Here is a 23,689-nt window from a genome sequence, read left to right as displayed (position 1 = left end):
GATTTTGATTGGAGTTTTATTGGCTTTATGACCTTATAAAATGAAAATTCTTCATTGTTCTTTTGGTTTGGGGAAAATAATGAAATATCTACACACAATGTTAACACATTCAAAATATATACTATGTGGTAGTTAAAAAAAAAAAAAAGTGTCCTATGTATTGATTAATACTTCTTGGAGTATCCTCTTGGAGGTTCCTTCTTGGAGATCAGGAGATTGAGAAAAAAGTTGTAAGAACTTGTCAGATTAGTTAAGAACAGACGGTTTGAAGGAAGAATACAGCAAATTAGTCATTTGAGTCCAAAAATATGATTCATTGTGTACTTGAAACACTTTGCTATGTATTGTAGGAAGAATCAGTGTTGAATTCTAAACTTGAGAAGGTACCTAATGTAATGCATGGAGTGATAAATGCCTTGAAGAAACAACAGCTGTAGTTCGAAAACAATGAGCATGGGAAATAATGTTCCTGCTATTGAAATCAAAGAAGGCATGGTGGGAAAACTAGGGTTTGATGAGGGTCCTGAAGCAAACTTAAGACTTGGGTAAAAGGGCATTGGAGGTCTTAAACGGTAATGATCCCTTCATCATTACACCCCACTGATTTATAGAGCTTTTCTGGGAGTTCTATATACCATTCTACTAGTCTGGCCCTTTAAATTCTGGATTTTATTTTTATTTCAGGTGACAAATTCTGGGAAAGGGAAAAGTATAACGGCTGCATTTATTATAATGAGAACAAATTCATAAAAGGATACATAATTAGGCATTTAAAATTTTGTTCGCTGAATTTCAGATCACCTCAGAAAACCCATTAAAAGTGAATTAGGAGTTTAAAATTTTTTGCAGAGCTTTTTTCTTTAATTTATTTACTTTTTGCTTTGGGAATTAATTGTAAAATCTTATATTAATAGAACATTAAGGGCAAGCTTTCTAAATGTATAAGTCAAAAATTTCCAAGTTATGTTTTCCTTTAGTAAGTATAATCTCTTTGTGCAAATAATAAAGCAATAAAATTAATATGCTATACCATTGTGCAAAATGAATATAAAAATTGATTTATAGCCTGTGTACAGTAAACATGACTGCATTTTAAAATCTAGTGTTTTTGAAGTTCTGACTTGAAATTTGAATGGGGAATTTTAGAATGTATTTTTATATGTAAATCACTTCATTTAACCTATTTTTAAAAATCACCTGTTTATTTCAATAACACTGCAGTAGATTTCAGGTGTCTCTGAAATTTAATATATCATTGACTATTTAAACAATTATTGCTTTTTTATCTAAACATAATTTTAGGACAAATAAAATCCGTTTTTACATTGGTCATAATGTTAAGCATTTGAAATAAATATTTGAGGTATATTTGTGGATAGACCTCTTTATATCATAGATTAAAAGAAAACAAACCTTCTGAATCAAAACCAGAGTTATCTGCATCTAGGATGGCAGATTGAATCAAGTTTTTTGCTAACATTATAGATTTAGTTTCCACACATGCTAATTGGAGTGCTTTGCTTTTATAGCTATATTTCACACAGTTATCCTGGCGAAATATTTAATCAGTGTTTGTTATTCATTTTAATAGGACTTAGAAAGAGATTGTAGAAAATTCAGTTAAATATTATTAATAAGCATAACCTAGTAAAGTATATGGCTTAGTGCAAGTCATCATTAGAATCATTTTATATATAAAATTCATGATGCCAAATATTAATAAAGCTAGAAACTGGGATACACACAAGTAAGGACCCACCAGGCTAAAAGATTAATGAGGCCATAATCCTTTGCTTACAAATATTTAATTTTGGCTTTCCTGCCTTCTGTGTTCTTGCCTGGATCTAGCATTGGGTATCTTTTTGAATTCCTTTGGTTATTTATCTATATTCCATTTCTGCTTTCACCATTGAATATTTTAGATGTAGTTTTTCATGATGTTCTCAAGTTGATATTCCTTTCATTCTTAGTTTGAGAATTTAAATCATGAATGAGTTATATTTTTTAAATGCTTTTTCTTCATCTACTGAAATGATTGGATGTTTTGGTCCTTTATCCAAATAGTATCATGTATTAAATTAATTTTCAGATGTTAAACCAACCTTGCATCCTAGAGATAAATTCCACTTAATCAAAGTGTATAATGCTTTTTATGTGTTGCTGAATTTAGATGTTGCTACGTTTTGTAGAATATGTTTTGATGCCCATATTCATTAATAATATTAATCTCTAATTTTCTCATGAATTCTTTGACTGGCTTTTGGTATCGGAGTAATACTGAATTCATAGAATGAGTTAGAAAGTGTTTCATCCTCTATTTTTTGGGAAGAGTTTTTGGAGGATTGGTATTGTTTCTCTTTTAAGTGTTAGAATTTCTCTGGTGAAGCCATTTGGCCTTGAGGTTTTTTTGTGAGATTTGAAATTAATAATGCTATCTTTTCTTTTCTGGATTTTTTTATCACTTAAAAAACTTCTTGGTATAATTGACTTTTCTAGTTGTTTTCCTGTTTTGTGTTTTGTTGATTTCTACACATTTTTATTATTTACTTCTGTTGCTTTAGGTTTTGATTTTTTTCTTCTAGATTTTGAGGTAGGCTCTTAGATTACAGGATTTTTTTCTTGGGATATAATCATGTAACAAAACAAATTTAAAGTGTATGATTCAGTGGGTTTTAACATTTTCACTATAATGTGGAACCATCAGCACTGATTTGGGAACACTTGCATCACCCTTAAATGAAGCGCCAAATCTATTAGCAGTCAGTCCCAACCTTCCCTTCTATATAAGTTTCTGGAAAATCATTAATCTACTGTATAGGTCTATGAATTTTCCTATTTTACACATTTTATATAAATGGAATATATAATATGTAGCTTTTTGTGTCTGCCTTTTTTCACTTAGCACAATACGTTCAAGGTTAATCCATATTGTTGCATGTATCTGTACTTTATTTACTTTTATGCCTTAATAATATTCTGTGTATTGATATGTCTCATTTTGTATATCCATCCATTATTTGGTGGATATTTGAATTATTTCTATCAATAACTGTTGTGAATAATGCTGTTATGAGCATTCATGTTACAATTTTTGTGTGAATGTATATTTTTAGTTCTCTTGGGTATACATCTAGGAATGGAATTGCTAGGTCATACACTAATCCTATTTTTAAAGTTCTGAGGAAGGGACAAACAGAGTTTTCACCATGGCAGGTTATTGATTCTTTTTTTTTTTAATTTTATTTTTTATAAACATATAATATATTTTTATCCCCAGGGGTACAGGTCTGTGAATCGCCAGGTTTACACACTTCACAGCACTCACCATAGCACATACCCTCCCCAATGTCCATAATCCCACCCCCCCAACCCCCCTCCCCCCATTAACCCTCAGTTTGTTTTGTGAGATTAAGAGTCACTTATGGTTTGTCTCCCTCCCAATCCCATCTTGTTTCATTTGCTCTTCTCCTACCCCCTTAACCCCCCATGTTGCATCTCCTCTCCCTCATATCAGGGAGATCATGATAGTTGTCTTTCTCCGATTGACTTATTTCGCTAAGCATGATACCCTCTAGTTCCATCCACGTCGTCGCAAATGGCAAGATTTCATTTCTTTTGATGGCTGCATAGTATTCCATTGGGTATATATACCACATCTTCTTTATCCATTCGTCTGTTGATGGACATCTAGGTTCTTTCCATAGTTTGGCTATTGTAGACATTGCTGCTATAAACATTCGGGTGCACATGCCCCTTCGGAACACTACGTTTGTATCTTTAGGGTAAATACCCAGCAGTGCAATTGCTGGGTCATAGGGTAGTTCTATTTTCAACATTTTGAGGAACCTCCATGCTGTTTTCCAGAGTGGTTGCACCAGCTTGCATTCCCACCAACAGGGTAGGAGGGTTCCCCTTTCTCCGCATCCTCGCCAGCATCTGTCATTTCCTGACTTGTTAATTTTAGCCATTCTGACTGGTGTGAGGTGGTATCTCATTGTGGTTTTGATTTGTATTTCCCTGATGCCGAGTGATGTGGAGCACTTTTTCATGTGTCTGTTGGCCATCTGGATGTCTTCTTTGCAGAAATGTCTGTTCATGTCTTCTGCCCATTTCTTGATTGGATTCTTTGTTCTTTGGGTGTTGAGTTTGCTAAGTTCTTTATAGATTTTGGAAACTAGCCCTTTATCCGATATGTCATTTGCAAATATCTTCTCCCATTCTGTCAGTTGTCTTTTGGTTTTGTTAACGGTTTCCTTTGCTGTGCAAAAGCTTTTGATCTTGATGAAATCCCAATAGTTCATTTTTGCCCTTGCTTCCCTTGCCTTTGGCGATGTTCCTAGGAAGATGTTGCTGCGGCTGAGGTCGAAGAGGTTGCTGCCTCTGTTCTCCTCATGATGGATTCCTTTCTCACATTGAGATCCTTCATCCATTTTGAGTCTATTTTCATGTGTGGTGTAAGGAAATGATCCAATTTCATTTTTCTGCATGTGGCTGTCCAATTTTCCCAACACCATTTGTTGAAGAGGCTGTCTTTTTTCCATTGGATATTCTTTCCTGCTTTGTCGAAGATTAGTTGACCATAGAGTTGAGGGTCTATTTCTGGGCTCTCTATTCTGTTCCATTGATCTATGTGTCTGTTTTTGTGCCAGTACCATGCTGTCTTGATGAGGACAGCTTTGTAATAGAGCTTGAAGTCCGGAATTGTGATGCCACCAACTTTGGCTTTCTTTTTCAATATTGCTTTGGCTATTCGAGGTCTTTTCTGGTTCCATATAAATTTTAGGATTATTTGTTCCATTTCTTTGAAAAAAATGGATAGTACTTTGATAGGAATTGCATTAAATGTGTAGATTGCTTTAGGTAGCATAGACATTTTCACAATATTTATTCTTCCAATCCAGGAGCATGGAACATTTTTCCATTTCTTTGTGTCTTCCTCAATTTCTTTCATGAGTACTTTATAGTTTTCTGTGTATAGATTCTTAGTCTCTTTGGTTAGATTTATTCCTAGGTATCTTATAGTTTTGGGTGCAATTGTAAATGGGATGGACTCCTTAATTTCTCTTTCTTCTGTCTTGTTGTTGGTGTAGAGAAATGCAACTGATTTCTGTGCATTGATTTTATATCCTGACACTTTACTGAATTCCTGTACAAGTTCTAGCAGTTTTGGAGTGGAGTCTTTTGGGTTTTCCACATATAGTATCATATCATCTGCAAAGAGTGATAGTTTGACTTCTTCTTTGCCGATTTGGATGCCTTTAATTTCCTTTTGTTGTCTGATTGCTGAGTCTAGGACTTCTAGTACTATGTTGAATAGCAGTGATGATAACGGACATCCCTGCCATGTTCCTGACCTTAGCGGAAAAGCTTTCAGTTTTTCTCCATTGAGAATGATATTTGCGGTGGGTTTGTCATAGATGGCTTTGATAATATTGAGGTATGTGGTATGTGCCCTCTATCCCTACACTTTGCAGAGTTTTGATCAGGAAGGGATGCTGTACTTTGTCAAATGCTTTTTCAGCATCTATGGAGAGTATCATATGGTTCTAGTTCTTTCTTTTATTAATGTGTTATATCACATTGATTGATTTGCGGATGTTGAACCAACCTTGCAGCCCTGGAATAAATCCCACTTGGTTGTGGTGAATAATCCTTTGAATGTACTGTTGAATCCTATTGGCTAGTATTTTGGTGAGAATTTTTGCATCTGTGTTCATCAAGGATATTGGTCTGTAGTTCTCTTTTTTGATGGGATCCTTGTCTGGTTTTGGGATCAAGGTGATGCTGGCCTCATAAAATGAGTTTGGAAGTTTTCCTTCCATTTCTATTTTTTGGAACAGTTTCAGGAGAATAGGAATTAGTTCTTCTTTAAATGTTTGGTAGAATTCCCCCGGGAAGCCATCTGGCCCTGGGCTTTTGTTTGTTTGGAGATTTTTGATGACTGTTTCAATCTCCTTACTGGTTATGGGTCTGTTCAGGCTTTCTATTTCTTCCTGGTTCAGTTGTGGTAGTTTATATGTCTCTAGGAATGCATCCATTTCTTCCAGATTGTCAAATTTGTTGGCATAGAGTTGCTCATAGTATGTTCTTATAATTGTCTGTATTTCTTTGGTGTTCGTTGTGATCTCTCCTCTTTCATTCATGATTTTATTGATTTGGGTCCTTTCTCTTTTCTTTTTGATAAGTCTGGCCAGGGGTTTATCGATCTTATTAATTCTTTCAAAGAACCAGCTCCTAGTTTCGTTGATTTGTTCTATTGTTTTTTTCGTTTCTATTTCATTGATTTCTGCTCTGATCTTTATGATTTCTCTTCTCCTGCTGGGTTTAGGGTTTCTTTCTTGTTCTTTCTCCAGGTCTTTTAGGTGTAGGGTTAGGTTGTGTACCTGAGACCTTTCTTGTTTGAGAAAGGCTTGTTCCGCTATATATTTTCCTCTCAGGACTGCCTTTGTTATGTCCCACAGATTTTGAACCATTGTGTTTTCATTATCATTTGTTTCCATGAATTTTTTCAATTCTTCTTTAATTTCCTGGTTGACCCATTTATTCTTTAGAAGGATGCTCTTTAGTCTCCATGTATTTGGGTTCTTTCCAAATTTCCTCTTGTGATTGAGTTTTAGCTTCAGAGCATTGTGGTCTGAAAATATGCAGGGAGTGATCCCAATCTTTTGATACCTGTTGAGACCTGATTTAGGACCAAGAATGTGATCTATTCTGGAGAATGTTCCATGTGCACTAGAGAAGAATGTGTATTCTGTTGCTTTGGGATGAAATGTTCTGAATATATTTGTGATGTCCATCTGGTCCAGTGTGTCATTTAAGGCCTTTATTTCCTTGTTGATCTTTTGCTTGGATGATCTGTCCATTTCAGTGAGGGGAGTGTTAAAGTCCCCTACTATTATTGTATTATTGTCGATGTGTTTCTTTGATTTTGTTATTAATTGGTTTATATAGTTGGCTGTTCCCACGTTAGGGGCATAGATATTTAAAATTGTTAGATCTTCTTGTTGGACAGTTCCTTTGAGTATGATATAGTGTCCTTCCTCATCTCTTATTATAGTCTTTGGCTTAAAATCTAATTGATCTGATATAAGGATTGCCACTCCTGCTTTCTTCTGATGTCCATTAGCATGGTAAATTCTTTTCCACCCCCTCACTTTAAATCTGAAGGTGTCTTCAGGTTTAAGATGAATTTCTTGTAGGCAACATATAGATGGGTTTTGTTTTTTTATCCATTCTGATACCCTGTGTCTTTTGATTGGGGCATTTAGTCCATTAACATTCAGGGTAAGTATTGAGAGATATGAATTTAGTGCCATTGTATTGCCTGTAACACAGGTGACTGTTATTGTATATTGTCTCTGTTTCTTTCTGATCTACTACTTTTAGGGTCTCTCTTTGCTTAGAGGACCCCTTTCAATATTTCCTGTAGAGCTGGTTTGGTATTTGCAAATTCTTCCAGTTTTTGTTTGTCCTGGAAGCTTTTAATCTCTCCTCCTATTTTCAATGATAGCCTAGCTGGATATAGTATTCTTGGCTGCATGTTTTTCTCGTTTAGTACTCTGAATATATCATGCCAGCTCTTTCTGGCCTGCCACGTCTCTGTGGATAAGTCTGCTGCCAATCTAATATTTTTACCATTGTATGTTACAGACTTCTTTTCCCGGGCTGCTTTCAGGATCTTCTCTTTGTCACTAAGACTTGTAAATTTGACTATTAGGTGACGGGGTGTGGACCTATTCTTATTGATTTTGAGGGGGGTTCTCTGAACCTCCTGGATTTTGATGCTTGTTCCCTTTGCCATCTTGGGGAAATTCTCTCCAATAATTCTCTCCAATATACCTTCTGCTCCCCTCTCTGTTTCCTCTTCTTCTGGAATCCCAATTATTCTAATGTTGTTTCGTCTTATGGTGTCACTTATCTCTTGAATTCTCCCCTCATGGTCCAGTAGCTGTTTGTCCCTCTTTTGCTCAGCTTCTTTATTCTCTGTCATTTGGTCTTCTATATCGCTAATTCTTTCTTCTGCCTCATTTATCCTAGCAGTGAGAGCCTCCATTTTTTATTGCACCTCATTAATAGCTTTTTTGATTTCAACTTGGTTAGATTTTAGTTCTTTTATTTCTCCAGAAAGGGCTTTTATATCTCCCGAGAGGGTTTCTCTGATATCTTCCATGCCTTTTTCGAGCCTGGCTAGAACCTTGAGCATCGTCATTCTGAACTCTGGATCTGACATATTACCAATGTCTGTATTGATTAGGTCCCTAGCCTTTGGTACTGCCTCTTGTTCTTTTTTTTTGTGGTGAATTTTTCTGCCTTGTCATTTTGTCCAGATAAGAGTATATGAAGGAGCAAGTAAAATACTAAAAGTGTGGCAACAACCCCAGGAAAGTATGCTTTAGCCAAATCAGAAGAGATCCCAAATCTTGAGGGGGGAGAAAGGGGATAAAAAGAGGTTCAGAAAGAAAAAAAACAAAAAAAAACAAAAAAAGAAAACCAATAAAGAAAAAATATAAAAAGGAAAAAAAATATATATATATATTAGATAAACTAGTTAAAAAACGTTAAAAAAAGAAAAGGGTAAAAGTTAAAAAAATTTAGCAGTAGAAGAAAAAAAAATTGAAAAAGAAAAAAAAATTAAATTAACTGCAAGGCTAAAGAATTATGGGGTGAAAGCCATGAGTTCCATGCTTTGCTTTCTCCTTCTCTGGAATTCCGTTGCTCTCCTTGGTATTGAAATTGCAGTCCTTGGTAGGTGAACTTGGTCCTGGCTGGGTTTCTTGTTGATCTTCTGGGGGAGGGGCCTGTTGTAGTGATTCTCAAGTGTCTTTGCCCCAGGCGGAGTTGCACCGCCCTTACCCGGGCGAGTCTGAGTAATCTGATCGGGTTTGCTTTCGGGAGCTTTTGTTTCCTGAGCGCTTTCTGTAGAGTTCCTTTCCGTAGAGTTCCGGAGGGCGGGAATGAAGATGTCGGCCTCCTGGTCTCCGGCCCGGAGGAGCCGAGAGCCCGGGGTCCCACTCCTCAATGCGCCCTCAGAGAACAGCGCCCGTCACCCTGGCCTCCGGCCGCGCTCCGAGCTGACCGAGCCTGCAACCGGTTCAAGGTAACCCCAAGCTTAGAGCTTACTCTCGGCTCTGTCTCTGTAGCCAGCTTCCCCGTTCTAATACCCCTAAGCTCTGCGACATTCAGACACCCCCGATCCTTTTGTGACCCTGCGGGACCTGAGGCCATGCTGACCCTGCGTGGGCTTCACCCCGGTTAAGCCTCTGGAGCGATGTCCCTCAGTGGAACAGACTTTTAAAAGTCTTGATTTTGTGCTCCGTTGCTCCGCCCCTTGCTGGGAGCCGGCCCCTCCCCCTGCGGTCTATCTTCCCGTCGCTTTGGATTCACTTCTCCGCCAGTCCTACCTTTCAGAACGTGGTTGATTTTCTGTTTCTAGAGTTGCTGTTCTTCTCTTCGATCTCCCGTTGGATTTGTAGGTGTTTGCAATCTTTAGATAAGGTATCTAGCTGATCTCCGCTACCTGAAGTAGTCTCAGCCTGCTACTTCTGCGCCATCTTGACTCCTCCCCCCCATTTTTTTTTCTTTTATGGGTCATTTAAAGACAGTAAGTTTTCCTAAAATGTGCTTTAGTAACATATCATAATTGTTATGTTGCTTTCATTTTCACTCAGTTTGAAAAACTCTATTTATTCATTTGTCCATGGGTTCTCTGTAAGTATTTCTTAATATTTGAGAATATCCCCAATTTTTCTGCTGTTAAGACCTTGTATGTTTACATTATAGTTGAAGAATATAGTTTGTAAGAATTTAATCCCTTAAATATGCACTAGTTTCAATAATGTACTTGTTTTAAAAAAATATATGGACTTGTTTTTATGTCTAATATAGTATTATAGTAATATAGTATTAATCTATGTCTAATCTATGTTTTATGTCTAATATAGTATTATAGTAATATAGTATTAATCTTAAAAGATGTTTATTTGTGCTTGATGTATTTTATTGTTGGGTGAAGTGTGCAATAGATACCCTGTCCTACCAGCTGATGATATTGTTGAAGTCTTCTATATCTTTGATTATTCCTCTAGGTATTCTGTCAATTGAGAATTAGTATTGAAGTCTCCATCTATTACTGTTAAACTGTATATTTCTCTAAAATTTTGTCAGTTTTTGCTTATTTTAGAGTTATATTGTCGGACAGGTATATGTTTATAATTCTATTTCTGCTATTTCTATTTTACTCTGTCTCATTTTATCTCTAGAAACAATTTTATCTGTAAATTATTCTGATACTAGAATAACCATTTTGAGTCGCCTATAGTTATTGTTTGTATATTATACCTTTTTTTCTTTTCAACCTATTCAGGTCATTTGATTTGTAGAGTTATCTCTTGTAGACAGCATATACTTCCAATCTGACAAGCTCTGCCTTTTTTGGAATGTTTAATTCATTCACATTTATTGTAATCATTGATATGGTTACATCTGTCATTTTGCTATTTGCCTTCTGTGTGTTTCATATCTTTTTTTTTTTTCTGGTTATCGTCCTGTTCTGTGTTAAATAGAAATTATCTCTTGTACTATTTAAATTTCTTTTTTGTTGTATAATATTCAGTTATTAGTGGTTTCTGTATGGAGTCACAGTATGAATCCTATTACATTCTGCTTCAGATTAATACTTGTTTAATTCCAGTAAAATATAGAAACTTTAACATAGCTACATATCTTCTCCTGTTGTTTATGATAGCATTGTCAAATATATTATGTTTTTGTATTTATGGGCTCAAAACCCTGTTTGTAACTATTGTCCTAGATGTTTAAAAATAATTTTAGAAAATGTAAATATATTGCCTTTTATATTAACCACATAGTTATTGTTACCAGTGTTTTTATTTCTTTGTGTAAATTCATGTTGCTCTCTGATGTCATTTTCTTTCAGTTTTTATAAGGCAGTTCTGCTGTCAAGTAATTTTCTCAGTCTTTGTATATCTTGGAAAAACTTTATTTCAGTTTCATTTTTTTAAAGAACAGTCTTCCTGGATATGGAATTCTTAGTTGACAGTTTTTGTTTTGTTTTTGTTTTCCTTTTAGTTCTTTGATTATTTCATCACAGTTCCTTCTGATCCTCACTTTTTTGTTTGGTTTGGTTTTCTAATGAGATGTCAGGTGCTGTTAATCTTATTATGGTTCCTCTCTATGTGATCAAATCATTTTCCTCTTGCTGCTTTTAAGATTTTTCTGTTTTTGAGTTTGAACAGTTTCATTATATGCATGTAAGTATGGATCTTTTAAAATTTCTCCAAACTGGAGTTTGTTGTGCCTCTTGGGTTCATAAGTTAATGATTTTCGTCAAACATGGGGGATTTTTGGACATTATTTCTTCAAATGTTCTTTCTGGCCCTTTCTGTCTCATTGTTTCTTCTGTGACTTCCATTTTTCATGTATTGGGTGTTTAAAGGTGTTTCACAGGTTTTGGAGGCTTTTTTAAAATTTGTTTTTCAGATTAGATAATTTCTATTGATCCATATTTAAGTTTATTTCTTCTTCCAGATCACCTATACTCCTGACCTCTGTAGTGACTTTTTTTGTTTTTGCACTTTTCATTTAGATTTTACAACTGGGTCTTATAATTTCTATTTTTATTGACATTTTCTATTTGTGCCATTATAAGGTTTTCTTTAATTCTTTGGAACATATTTATAATCATTGCTTTAGAATCTTCCAGGTTCAGCATTCAGGCCTCCTCAGAGACCATTTCTATTGACTTCTATTTTTTTTTTTTTTCTTGTCCATGTATCACACTTTCCTGTTTCTTTATGGGTGTCACATTTTTGCAAATTTGGAAACTACCTTGTTGTAAATCTAGATTCTGAGTACCCCCTCTTCTCAGGGGTAGTTATAATTTTTTTTTCTATTTTTGTCTTGTTTGGTGCCTTGCACTGACTAATTTTGAAGTGTCATTCTCTTCCTCAGTATAGGGCTACTTGATATCTCTGCTAAGGTTTTTATCTCCAAGCCTGACATCCTAGAGATGAATCATCATAGCTCAGTGATCAGACAATGATTAGTCACATAAATCTTGAGTCAATAAATTTCTAACTTTTGCTGGTGAATTTGGGTGTGAATCAGGGTGTGCATTCAAAGTTCAGGCAGTTTATGAGTGTGCCTGGCCTTGACTTTTTGCTAGTCCATCTCCTGTCTTCTCTCTGCAGTAGGCCTTATATTCAGTCCTGGATAGATAGGGACCTCTCTTGTGTCTCCTGAGCATATACAGACTCTTGAACAGACTGGAGCATCTCCAGACCACAAATATATGAATGCATATTAAGACTCAATACGTTTGTTTTCCATTCTGTTCTAAGTAAGCTCTTTGCTCACTGTGGAGCTCAAACTCATGACCGTGAGATCAAGACCTGAGCTGATATGAAGAGTCAGACACAACAGACTGAGCCACCCAGGTGCTTCAAGACTCAATATGTTTGACTTACTCTCTGGATATCCTGTTAAATTTCTGCCTTGTGTGATGGCCTTTTGCTTGACACAACCAATAACAAACTTCTGAATGGTTGTGATTGTTGGTCTGTCTTGAATATCACCACCAAGATTGTTATTGTTTCAACAACACCCCGGGGGACATACATTGCTCCAAATCAAACAGCACCCTCTGGCAGCAAAAGTATTTTCACAACTCTCTTCAGCTACTGAGCTGATAGAACTAGGGTTGAGTGTGGGATGAGAGCAGTTTTAGTTTTAGGCTAAAACACCACAGAGTACCATTGTTTTTAGCGGAAGTTCAGTAGTTTTTCTTAAATTAAAGCTTCCAACTTGTTGTATGGCTTTGGTTGATTTTTCAGAGAACTGAAATTGTTGTTTTTGACAAATGTGTCATGTTTTATCATTGCTTTTTGAGACAGAATTTGCTGAACTTCTCACTCTACTATTCTTGGAGTCTTGCCTCTTTTTTTCCTTTTTATCAGAAAAAGCAAGTTTTCCCCAGAAGCCCATTGTAACTTCTAATTATACATTACTGAAGAAGAATGAAACAAAACAAAACAAAACAAAAAAAAAAACCCAGAAAACCGTGTCATATGGCTCCTCCTTGTTCAAGGGAAACTAGGGGGAAAAGGTACTTACCTTTGGTAACCCCTAAGAGTGAAAGCTGGCAAGTGAGAAAATGTGTGTCTGAAATGGGTTGGGTGTAGATAATAATGTCTGTCACCCAAGTCTAACTGCTGTTCCCCTAAGTAGGAAGTACAATTATTCTTAACACTTTTATAACAAAAGCAATTGGACATTAATTTCATTATGAATCAAGTTTAGAGATTTAAAGAAAAAGGAACTATATGGGCTTTACATCAAACTTACCATGTACTTGTGTTGTAACCTTGGGCAAGCTACTTAGCCCTCTTTAATCTTCAGTTTCTCCATATGTCAAATGTGAGTAATAATTATTCTTTCTTCAAGAGTTGTAGTATGAAGTAAGTGCCTGCAAAGTACTTTGCCCAGTGTCCAACTCACAACTAGTGTTTAGCAAATGTTAGTCCCCAGTGAGCATAGGAAACTTTTTAGGAAACAAAATCCAATTTAATATGGAATTGTTTCTTTGTTCCGACAGAATATTTTCCAAGATGATGAAATTGAAAGGGAGAATGCTTTAATTCTATGTCAGCCATGGAGTTCTCTAAGGACTGGTTATATAGGCTATTCCATGTAGATCAATATTGGCTTATGTATGACACTGAAACTGGGCAAGTTACCAACTGATGTTTTAGCTAAGCTCTTTCCTTCTGGGATTGAGTCATGGATCTGATAACTATGGATTGGAAATGAAGGACAGCATTGTATGAAGGCTGTAGAAATCATAACAGATTATTTACCATTTAAAGTAGAAAAGAGGAAGAATAGAAAAGTACTGATAAGAAGAATAGAAATGTACTCATGAGAAAACATTAATTAAAAAACATGGACCACTTTAGTCACTCTATGTGTATATACGTATGTGGTATATACTTCTCATGGTGATCAAATACTAAATAGATTTCTGATATTACAAAATGACAGTTCACTTATGGATAATTGGAAAGGAAATGAAAAAATAAATGAGATTTCATGAGTATACTGAGAATAACTTGCAGTCAGAAAAATAAGTCAGCATGTGGATGTATGTGCCATAATGCAATTTCATTTTCAATCAGCTAAAAGTAATTGATAAAATTACTTATAGTGAAAATAAGTCTTAACGATAATACCCTTTATGTCCGCGATGAATTAATGATCACTGGAGATATCTACATGTGATTCTAAAGATTTTCATAATAAGATGTAGCAAAAATTTTGGTCACATTTTAGAAAAGAAAAGAAAAAAAAAAAACAGTGGCAGCAAATTTTCAAAAGGAACCAAAGCTTTTGTGATGAATCAGGAATGCAGAGTTCCTTCCAATACAGTTTCATTTACACAGGAAGCAATGGGAACCATCTTCTGTTATGAATACTGTAATTACCATAGTTCTTGCCAAATTTTCCACCCACCGCTTATTATCTCATTTCTTCAGAGAAGCAATGGCTGAATATATCATTGTTGATGATCCAGACAGTGTGAATGAATTTGTTCTTTTAAGGGGAGGTGGGGAGGAAGGGATGAGGGCAGATGTACTTTGTGCACACTGTCTAGCTCCTCATTGGGATGACAGCGATGGTATTCTTATAAGTGGTCTCCTCTGAAATGTAGGTCATCGTTAATGCTCTGTATCTCTTTCATTCCTCAGCTTTCATTCCTGAAAACTGGCCACCTTTCCATTGCTTCTTTGCTACCTTATAATAGCTGAACCCTAACTGCTCTGTTTCCTCATTACCTAAAACTGAGATCAGGATTGGTACCTAATAAATCCTCCAGCTCTGTACCAGCATTGTGTAGCCATATGGCAATTTCAGAAAAGCTAGTCAAAACCCATGAGAGGTAAAAAGTACAGACTTTTCAGCAAAATTCATTACAAGGAGAAAGTCCTTAGTATGACACATATCAATTGTGTCATGTTGCTGCAGTTCCATTGTGTAGGTATGGTAAAGGTATAATTCTCTCTCAGACATGTTGAGTGGGGAATTGAGAAAGGTCCTACTCACTCTTAGGTGACCCTTTAAGACTTGAAAGGGGTACACAAAGGCCATTTTTTTAAAAAAGATTTTATTTATTTATTTGACAGAGAGAGAGAGAGAGATCACAAGTAGGCTGAGAGGCAGGCAGAGAGAGAAGGGAAAGCAGGCTCCTTGCTGAGCAGAGCGCCCGATGTGGGGCTCGATCCCAGGACCCTGAGATCATGACCTGAGCCGAAGACAGAGGCTTAACTCACTGAGCCACCCAGGTACCCCTACACAGAGGCTATTAAGAAAAAGCAGAGATGGCGACTGTGGCTGAAGGTACAGAATGGAATAGGAATAATGAGAATGATAAAGTCTGAGAAAAATAATTTCTAGATGCATAAATAGTATTCCACTTCAAGGATAAGACATGTCATTCAGCAAATGTCTTATTTCAGAGCATTCTGTAGTGTTATAAAATTGACTTTAATATGAAGACCTTTGCACGCAGGGATACTCAGGGGTTCAAAAATTCACTTGCAAATTTCTGCCATCTTGTGAATTCTGTGTAAGTGTATAGTTTAGGATTTGACCCAAGGTAGAGGGATGGATTAAAGATTCTTTGTTCTTTGCATACATAGACCAGATTTTCGGAAGCAGGCTCCGACCAAAGCGCTGTGCGTGCTGGCCTCCATCGAAGTGTTGTACCTGTGGAAAGCCCTTCCCAACTGCTCCCTCCCCAACCTGCAGAGGATGAGTCAAGCTTGCCACACGGTGGATGATTCATCTGTCGTCGGATTAAAGTATTTGCTTCTTGGTGCCATACACAAATGTCTAGGAAACTCAGAAGATGCTGTTCAGTTCTTCCAGCGAGCTGTTAAAGATGAGTTGTGTCGTCAGAATAACTTATACGTTCAGCCATATGCCAGCTATGAACTTGGCTGTCTTCTGCTAGACAAACCAGAGACCGTAGCAAGAGGCAGAACTCTACTTCTTCAAGCAAAGGAGGATTTCTCTGGCTACGACTTTGAAAACAGATTGCATGTCCGCATCCATGCTGCTCTGGCCTCTCTGAGAGAATTGGTGCCTCAGTGACGACACGGGGTTCCTGCTCTGTCCCTCCCCACCAGGTTCTGCACTTTAAAATAAAAGCAAGAGGACACACACACACACACAAAAATTACACACAATATACTAGGGCTTGCAGAAAATGGTAGTAAAGACATAGGCTCTGGGGCCAAACTCTATTTGAATTCCAGCTCCAAAACTTACTAGGTGTGTGATTGATTCCGAGCAATTCACTTTGCCTCTTTCTACTTCGGTGGCCTTGTCATCAATTTAGGAATGATAGTATGTGGCAGGTTTGCCTCAGGATGTGCTAGGTCTCTTGTCCCAAATTTTAAAAGCTGCCGATAACCCAAGGGAAATGTTCTAATATGTTCAGTAGGCGGGAAATAAATGTGTCAGGAATGTGAAATACTGTGACAGATTTGATTTGGATCCAGTGCCTACATCTAGATTCATCAACAGGGTAATGGTATGGTCTATGAACGTGTGGGGGCTCTAAATCAAATTCCAAGGTTAGGATGGGGAAATCTTCTCCATAAGGACTGGAGCATGATCCCGATTGTACAGACAAAATGAGCTTCTACTCCAAGGCTTTGGTATGATTAATTTGAATGTTTTGAAGGAAAGGACATTCTCTCTGCATCAGACACCTGAGGTGAGCCTGGGCATTTGGGTGCCTGAAGAGCTGATCAGTGGTCGTCCTCAACTTAAGTTTGCCATTCTCTTAATCAGGCATCCTTTGTTTCCTCCTTTTTGTCTTATTAAACATAGAATTAGAAAATGAATTTGGGAATGGAATAATCACTTTTTTTGAGTGAGTTCTTCTGTTAGCTCTCGCAACACAATAGGTGTAGATCTTGGTTCATGGAAAAATAAATTACTTTTTCAAAGAATTGAATATGTTTGGCTTTACACAATCAACCTAAATAATATTTTCCACAAAGTTTCATAATGTTTAATAAACTGTAGCTTGAAGTGCATTGTCATAAAGTTGATTGTATTTGCCTGTAGACCTAGTATGACCTAGTATGTTATAATAAGTGATTGAGGATTTAGCAAAAATATCCATAAAAATATAACTAATTATTTAAATATAACAGTTTATTGCCTTTCAAATCAATTTTATGAAGTGGGTCTTTTTTATCTGTCCACTGAATATTAGAGACTGTAATATGTGTGTGTGCATACACACAGATACAACTATAGCAAATTTTATCACAGTTGTGGCCTAAAGCCAACATACCATCTGTAACATACATGTAAACCTACCCTTAAATTATAATTTTGTTTTATCTTAAATTTAATACATTTGTTCATTTTTGAGACCTTTATATAAAGGGTGACTTTTAAGTGTCAAGCACTTTTTAGGGACCTGAAATAATAGAATGAAAAACCTCATTCCCTGTACTAGAGGAACTTGGAGATAATTTTATAAGCAAAAATAAATTTCAAAGACCAGATTTCAGCCATAATCAAAGACTTTATAAATGTGTGTGTGTGTGTGTATTTTTTTTATGTATTTGTGTATTTATTTATTTATTTATTTTGGCCAGGGGAAGATAAACTAGTATCTTTAAACAAAGTTGTCAATGAATGTTCAGCTACTTTTTTACTTAATTTTCTCATAGTAAATGCATTTATCTTGCTGATTTAAGAAATATGGCACATTTGTAACTTTGTCATTTTGTTCAGTTTCTGTGGCTCTTAATACTCAACAAAAACTCATGAAGACACTTCTTCCATCATTAGCATAGACATATAATATGAAAGCTCCAGAACATTTTTTATATCCTAGCTAGTACAAAAAAAAATATAGACTACTTCTGAGGCTTTGTGAGCTAGGGAATTAAGGGATAAGTAGAAAGATTAAAAAGGGACATCTGAGATAGTAATAGAAATAAAAAAATTACATAAATGAAATGGAGATAATTTAATCCTCTATTTTTAATTCTAAAAGATTAATTTGTAAATAATTTCTAGAGAATTTTATATCCATGGCTCACTGCAGTATCATGCCTGGGTATTTTTAGAATTAGATCAAAACATAAATGCCCATGGATGGGTCTTGTAGGAAGAAATGAAGATTACAATTGCCGTATTACTCGCCTATTCTGCTATAACGCATCACTTTGAATTAGGAGAAATGGAATATTGATATTAGATAATTTTTAAATTGTATGCATTTAAAAATTACAAATCCCAGCATTAGACGTTCAATAATCAAATTACACAGGTGGTTTTATGTGCAGATAGATACAGTTCAGATAATTGAACACCATCGAATGTAAGCAGAAGGCTGTAGGTGTAAGTGACCACTCAGTATGTAGGCCAGCTTTTCTATATAGGCATTTGAGGGCAGTTATGTTTACAGTTTGCCATTTGGTGTTTAAAAACAAACACAGCATTGCCAGGAGTGATCTTGAATGAGAATCTTTAAAGGAGTAATGAATAATTCAATTAAGCAGGACATGGTGTGTAGTTTTTCTCAAAGCAATACTCATATTTGCTAACAGATTATTATCTCTAAAGAGACATTTTCTTTTTGCAGCTAAAATTGCTAGATTTTTCGACCAGCATAAATCATAAAATTTTCTTACCACTTATTGAATAAGCTTTTATTGAATGCTTATTATGTTACTGATACAGAAGTGGCTCCTCATTGGAGATGGAAAGAAAAGACATTGTTCTTATCTTTAAAGACTTCACATTCATTACAGTGACGTACTAAATATATGTCTATATATACTTATTGTTGTATTTCCACCACTCAATGCTATTTCCTTCTCTGACTCTTTCTTCCTGTCACTCTTTTCTTTTGCACTACTGGCAAGCTGTTTACAAGTATTTCTAACAAACTTAAAGTAAACGTTTATAAAAAAATTTCTTTTCTTCTTAAGAAAAAGATATCTGAGTGTCGATAGCTGGCTCTCCCATATTCCACTGTAAGTGCCTGGACAAAACTTTGGAGAAGGTCAGCCAGGCACTTTCAGTTCTACCTTGGGCTAATAGCTCTCTTACTTGGCTGTGTTCCCACCTCCAGCAGCTCAGGCTGAAATTGTTTTATTTTCTCTTTTCCAGCAGAACAGAGGCCTCCCAGCAACCTGCTTGGCATAGTCTCCACTCAATGTGCGCACACAGCAGGAATCCACTCTGATTTTGTCAGGGGAGAGAAGCTGAGTCACATCATGTACAGCAGCCTTATTATTTCCTTCTCTGTATAACTTTGTGTCTTGGCTAGAGTGTAGCTCTCCCACTGGGTCCTCCAAAGGCCACTCTTGTCTTTTAGATTATCTTACTATCATACTTCCACCTGTCATATTAAATCTCTCATTTTTAGACCTCTACCAACACGTTTACAGAGCAGTGCCTCTCAAACTTTAGTAAATGTGGGAACGACCTGGAGAACTTGTTAAAACATGGAGTCCTGAGTTCCACCCCAAGACTCTGATTCAGTGTATCAGAATGGGATCAGGGGTTGAATTGGATTTCCAGCAGCCTCCCAGGTTATGCTTGATCATGGACCATTTATTCAGCAGCACTGTATAGTGTGAGAGAGATTGTATAATGGAAATATTTTGTGAGGCCCAAAAAGAAGTAATGAGTTTCACCCAGTGCTTTCAGAATGCAGTCAAAGAATAGCCATTGAAGCTGAGTCTTGAACACTGATTTATTTTTCAGGCATAACATAGAAAAGGGGATTCCAGAAGAAGGGCATTCGAGTAGGTCGAGCAGGGTAAGAACGTGTAGAAAAGGGTAAATTAAAGCAATGAAAAGAACTTTGCATGGCTGGAGGCTAGGACATATGTGAATGAAAGTAGGGCTGGATCATGAATGATATTTGGTTATATTTTAAAGAGTTCTTTAGATAAGAAATAATAATTCATGAAATAATGAAATGACTATTGAATTCTAATGATATGACTATTGAATAAAGAAATGAATTCATGAAATAATAAAATGACTAATTAGATGAAGGCAGTTTGGTATAGAATGTTTTCCTGATCTTAGAGATTACTGGCACAATTAATTGAAATGACAAGGTAGTGATTGTAGGAGAAATCACAGGATTGATGGCAAGTGGGGAGGGGAAGCTGAATTGATTGAGTTCTGGTTTGGAGATGTGGAGTCTTAGCTTCCTGGGCCTATCTATCTAGGTCTAGAACTCAACAAAGTAGTTTGGGCTGAAGATCCAAATTTTGGGTCATCATTTAATCATCATATAGTTGTCTTTGGAATAGTGGGATTCAGTGAGATAAGCCTAGGAGAACATGGAAAATTGGGCAGGTTCTTAAGAGAGACGATCTAAGGCACATTTGTAGTTATTAAAAAAATGGGGTTGCCGAGAAAGAGGATCTCACCATGATACTGAGAAGGTTTAATTAAAGAGATGAAAGAACTGGGGAAACAGTAACATGTAAGCCAAGGGAAGAGAAGCTCAGAGAGGAGATCCAGATGGCCCAGGACACCAAATACAGTGGTTATTGAAAGGAATCATTCAGATTTTGTGATTAGGAAATCATTGATGTCTCTAGTGAGGGTTCTGTCAGGGAAGTGATAAACGTGGAAATCTTACCTGAGTAACCAAAAGACTTAATAAAAGAGTACAAACTCCTCTTTCTAGATGAGGGATTGAGCCTGATTACAAAGCAAAGAAAGCAGAGGATGTACTTCCTTGGACAAATACTTTGAATAGTACCTTGAATCAACATAGTAACCTATACGTTGAATCCAGAAGATAACCAAGATTGGTGACCAGTCAGAGGTCGACAAAAGGACACCATGCGTCTGATGTAGAGGGCTCACAGGAAGATCTAAATCATGAAAGAGGAGGGGATGGCTGTCAGGGAGATGGAGAGGAACCCCCAGTAAGCAATGACTACTCCCCAAGTCATTCCAAACACTTCCAGCTAAAATATGTGATCAAAGCTTCTGAGAACTCTGTCTCAGAAGTCTGATTTTGCAACCCAAACTTGGCAATTAGTAGTTGAAAACCACATTCATTGTCTAAAAACCACCCACGAGTACTTTGACATTTATTATACATAGGAGAATACACAACCTTGATCTGAACCGAAATGAAAAGGAAACAAAAGCCATTTGCAACAATTCCAATCAAGTTTCTCCAAACATCAGACTGCTGAATGATATTGCCAAGTCCAATAAATAATCTCTTGGGTAACAGTTTGCTGCGTTTTAAAAACTCTCTGTTCCTGATTTTATATACATATACATGTTTTGTTGTGATGGAACCAGTGTTCCTAACAGCTTAAAATGGCTTTCCTTCACTATACTTCCCATGTGAAGGATACTTAGACTAACTTTTTTTACACTTGCTTCTTAGAAATTATACTTTACAACATGGAGTGGACATTAGAGTTCCTCGACATGATGAATGCTGGTCTGAGAAATGGGTGATGGCAAATCATCAAGAGAAATAGACTGGAGACCTAGTCAGAAAAATAGAGTAAAGAAGAAGAAAGTACCATATCTATATTGGGGACTATTACATTCTTGTTGAGGATATAAGTATTATCTCCTTATTAAAGGGGAAAAGAGAATATGGAGAAACTTGCTTAACTTGCTTCATTTGTGTCATCCATACCCTGGTTCAACAATCCAATTCTGTTGCCCACAGCTGTTCTTAAATTGGGTTCCTCAGATTATAAGTAATTTTTCAGATGTTAATAGAGGTTCCTTAAAAAAGGAGTCTGCATAATTTAATCCCTGTGTATTAGTCTGCTAGGGCTGTTGGAACAAGGTATCGCAGACCAGGTGGCTTAAACAACAGAAATGTACTTTCTCCCAGTTCTGGATGCTGGCAGTCTGAGGTCAAGGTTTTTGGTAGGTTGGCTTCTTCTGAGGTGCCTCTCCTCTTCCCTCCTTTTGTACTAAATTTCCGGTTCTTATTGGGACACCAGTCATATTGCATTTATGACCTACCCTAATGACCTCATTGTAACTGAATTACCCCTATAGAGACTCTACCTCTAAATACTGCATTTTGAGGTACTGAATATTAGGACTTCAACATATGTACTTTTGGGGGGATCCATAACATACTTTATTAACTATTGCTACATAACAATATTATGACAAATTTTGAGACTTAACACATTATCTCATAGTTTGTGTGGCTCAGAAATCAGGCCATCGTTTAGCTGGGTCTCCTTTAGACAGCAATCCTGTTGTCAGTCTGGGATGGGTCTCATCTTAAGGCTGTCCTGGGGAAGGATCTTCTTCTAACTCATGTAGTGGTTGGCAGATTTCAGTTCCAATTGGCCTTTGGACTGAGGGCTTCAATCTCTTCAGTGGTGACTTTCACCACCTTGTCATATGAGTGTACATGAAGCAGTCAACTGGCTTCAACGAAACCCAGAGAATATCCCATAGCAAGGCTGATGTTACACTCTCACTATGAAAAGTAACTGTGGAAGTGACATCCTGTCATCTTTGCCAAATTTTATTGGTTAGAACCAAGTCACTTGTTCTGCCTACTCTCACCAGAGGAGAGTTACGTGAGGATTTGAATACTGGGAGGTGGGAATCATGGAGGCCACCTCAGATTCTTTCTACCACCACACTTTCTGAGAGAGTTAAAATGTTTAAAAGACATTGAAATCCCTGGAGATACCATAGGGGAACGCTACTATGATAAAATGTATTCCTTATCTCAGCCTACTGAGATAAGCAGCGTAGTCGTTCCCAACCTACTTCTCTAGGATGCTATCATCATATATGCCTTATACAGGCATGCCTCATTTTATTCTATTTTGCTTTATTACATTTTGCAGATATCACTTTTTTAAAAACAAATTAAAGGTTTATGGGCACCCTGCATCAAACAAATCTGTTGGCACTATTTTTCTAACAGCATTTTCTCACTTTGTCACTTTTTGGTAATTCTTACAATATTTCAAGTTTTTTTAAATTCTATTTGTTATGGTGATCTGTGATCATGACTTGCTGAAATCTTAGATGATGGTTAGCATATTTCAACGAAGTGTTTTTTTACAGTTAAGGTATATAGATAGTTTTTTTAGACATACTGTTATTGCACACTTAATCGACTACAGTATTGTATAAGCATAACTTTTATATGCACTGAGAAACCAAAAAATTCATTTGCCTTGCTTCATTGTGATATTTGCTTTATTGCAGTGGTTTGGAACCAAATCCACAATATCTCTGAAGTATGCCTATAGACCATATAACTCAGTACACTAATGTAGCTATAGCTCTCTCTCTCTCTCTCTCTATATATATATATACATATACACACATATATATATATATGTTTTCCCATTTGAACTTCATTTTCCTTTTAAATTTTTTTATTCATCAATGCTCATTTCAAAATTCACTAGCGCTGTGAACATTTTCTTGAATATTACCTGGGTTTATATATTCATTCATTTATTCCTTCAACAAGTAATTATTTTAGAATATGATAAAATGTTAATCATGAAATTTATAGTAATGAAGAAATCAGATATGGTCCCTGTTCTCTTAGAATTTTACTTCTAAAAGGAGGCAGGCAAAAATTGTAAAG

General features: G+C 36.3%; 1 protein-coding gene across 1 annotated transcript in view; it reads left to right on the top strand.

Moving 5' to 3' along the window:
* LOC111142906 (tetratricopeptide repeat protein 39C-like) overlaps positions 1–16,230 on the top strand; it is a 37,329-nt gene extending 21,099 nt beyond the window's left edge. Inside the window, exon 2 of the mRNA XM_022496288.1 lies at positions 15,714–16,230. Coding sequence (XP_022351996.1) covers positions 15,714–16,167 — 454 coding nt within the window. The 3' untranslated portion in view covers positions 16,168–16,230. The remainder of the gene's footprint in view (positions 1–15,713) is intronic.
* Positions 16,231–23,689: the final 7,459 nt, after the last annotated feature.

Source organism: Enhydra lutris, unplaced genomic scaffold (assembly GCF_002288905.1).
Source record: "Enhydra lutris kenyoni isolate GAN:26980312 unplaced genomic scaffold, ASM228890v2 scaffoldscaffold9, whole genome shotgun sequence".
Classification (NCBI taxonomy): domain Eukaryota; kingdom Metazoa; phylum Chordata; class Mammalia; order Carnivora; family Mustelidae; genus Enhydra; species Enhydra lutris.
Note: the sequence above shows the minus strand (reverse complement) of the source record. Positions and strands in the feature narration are given on the sequence as shown.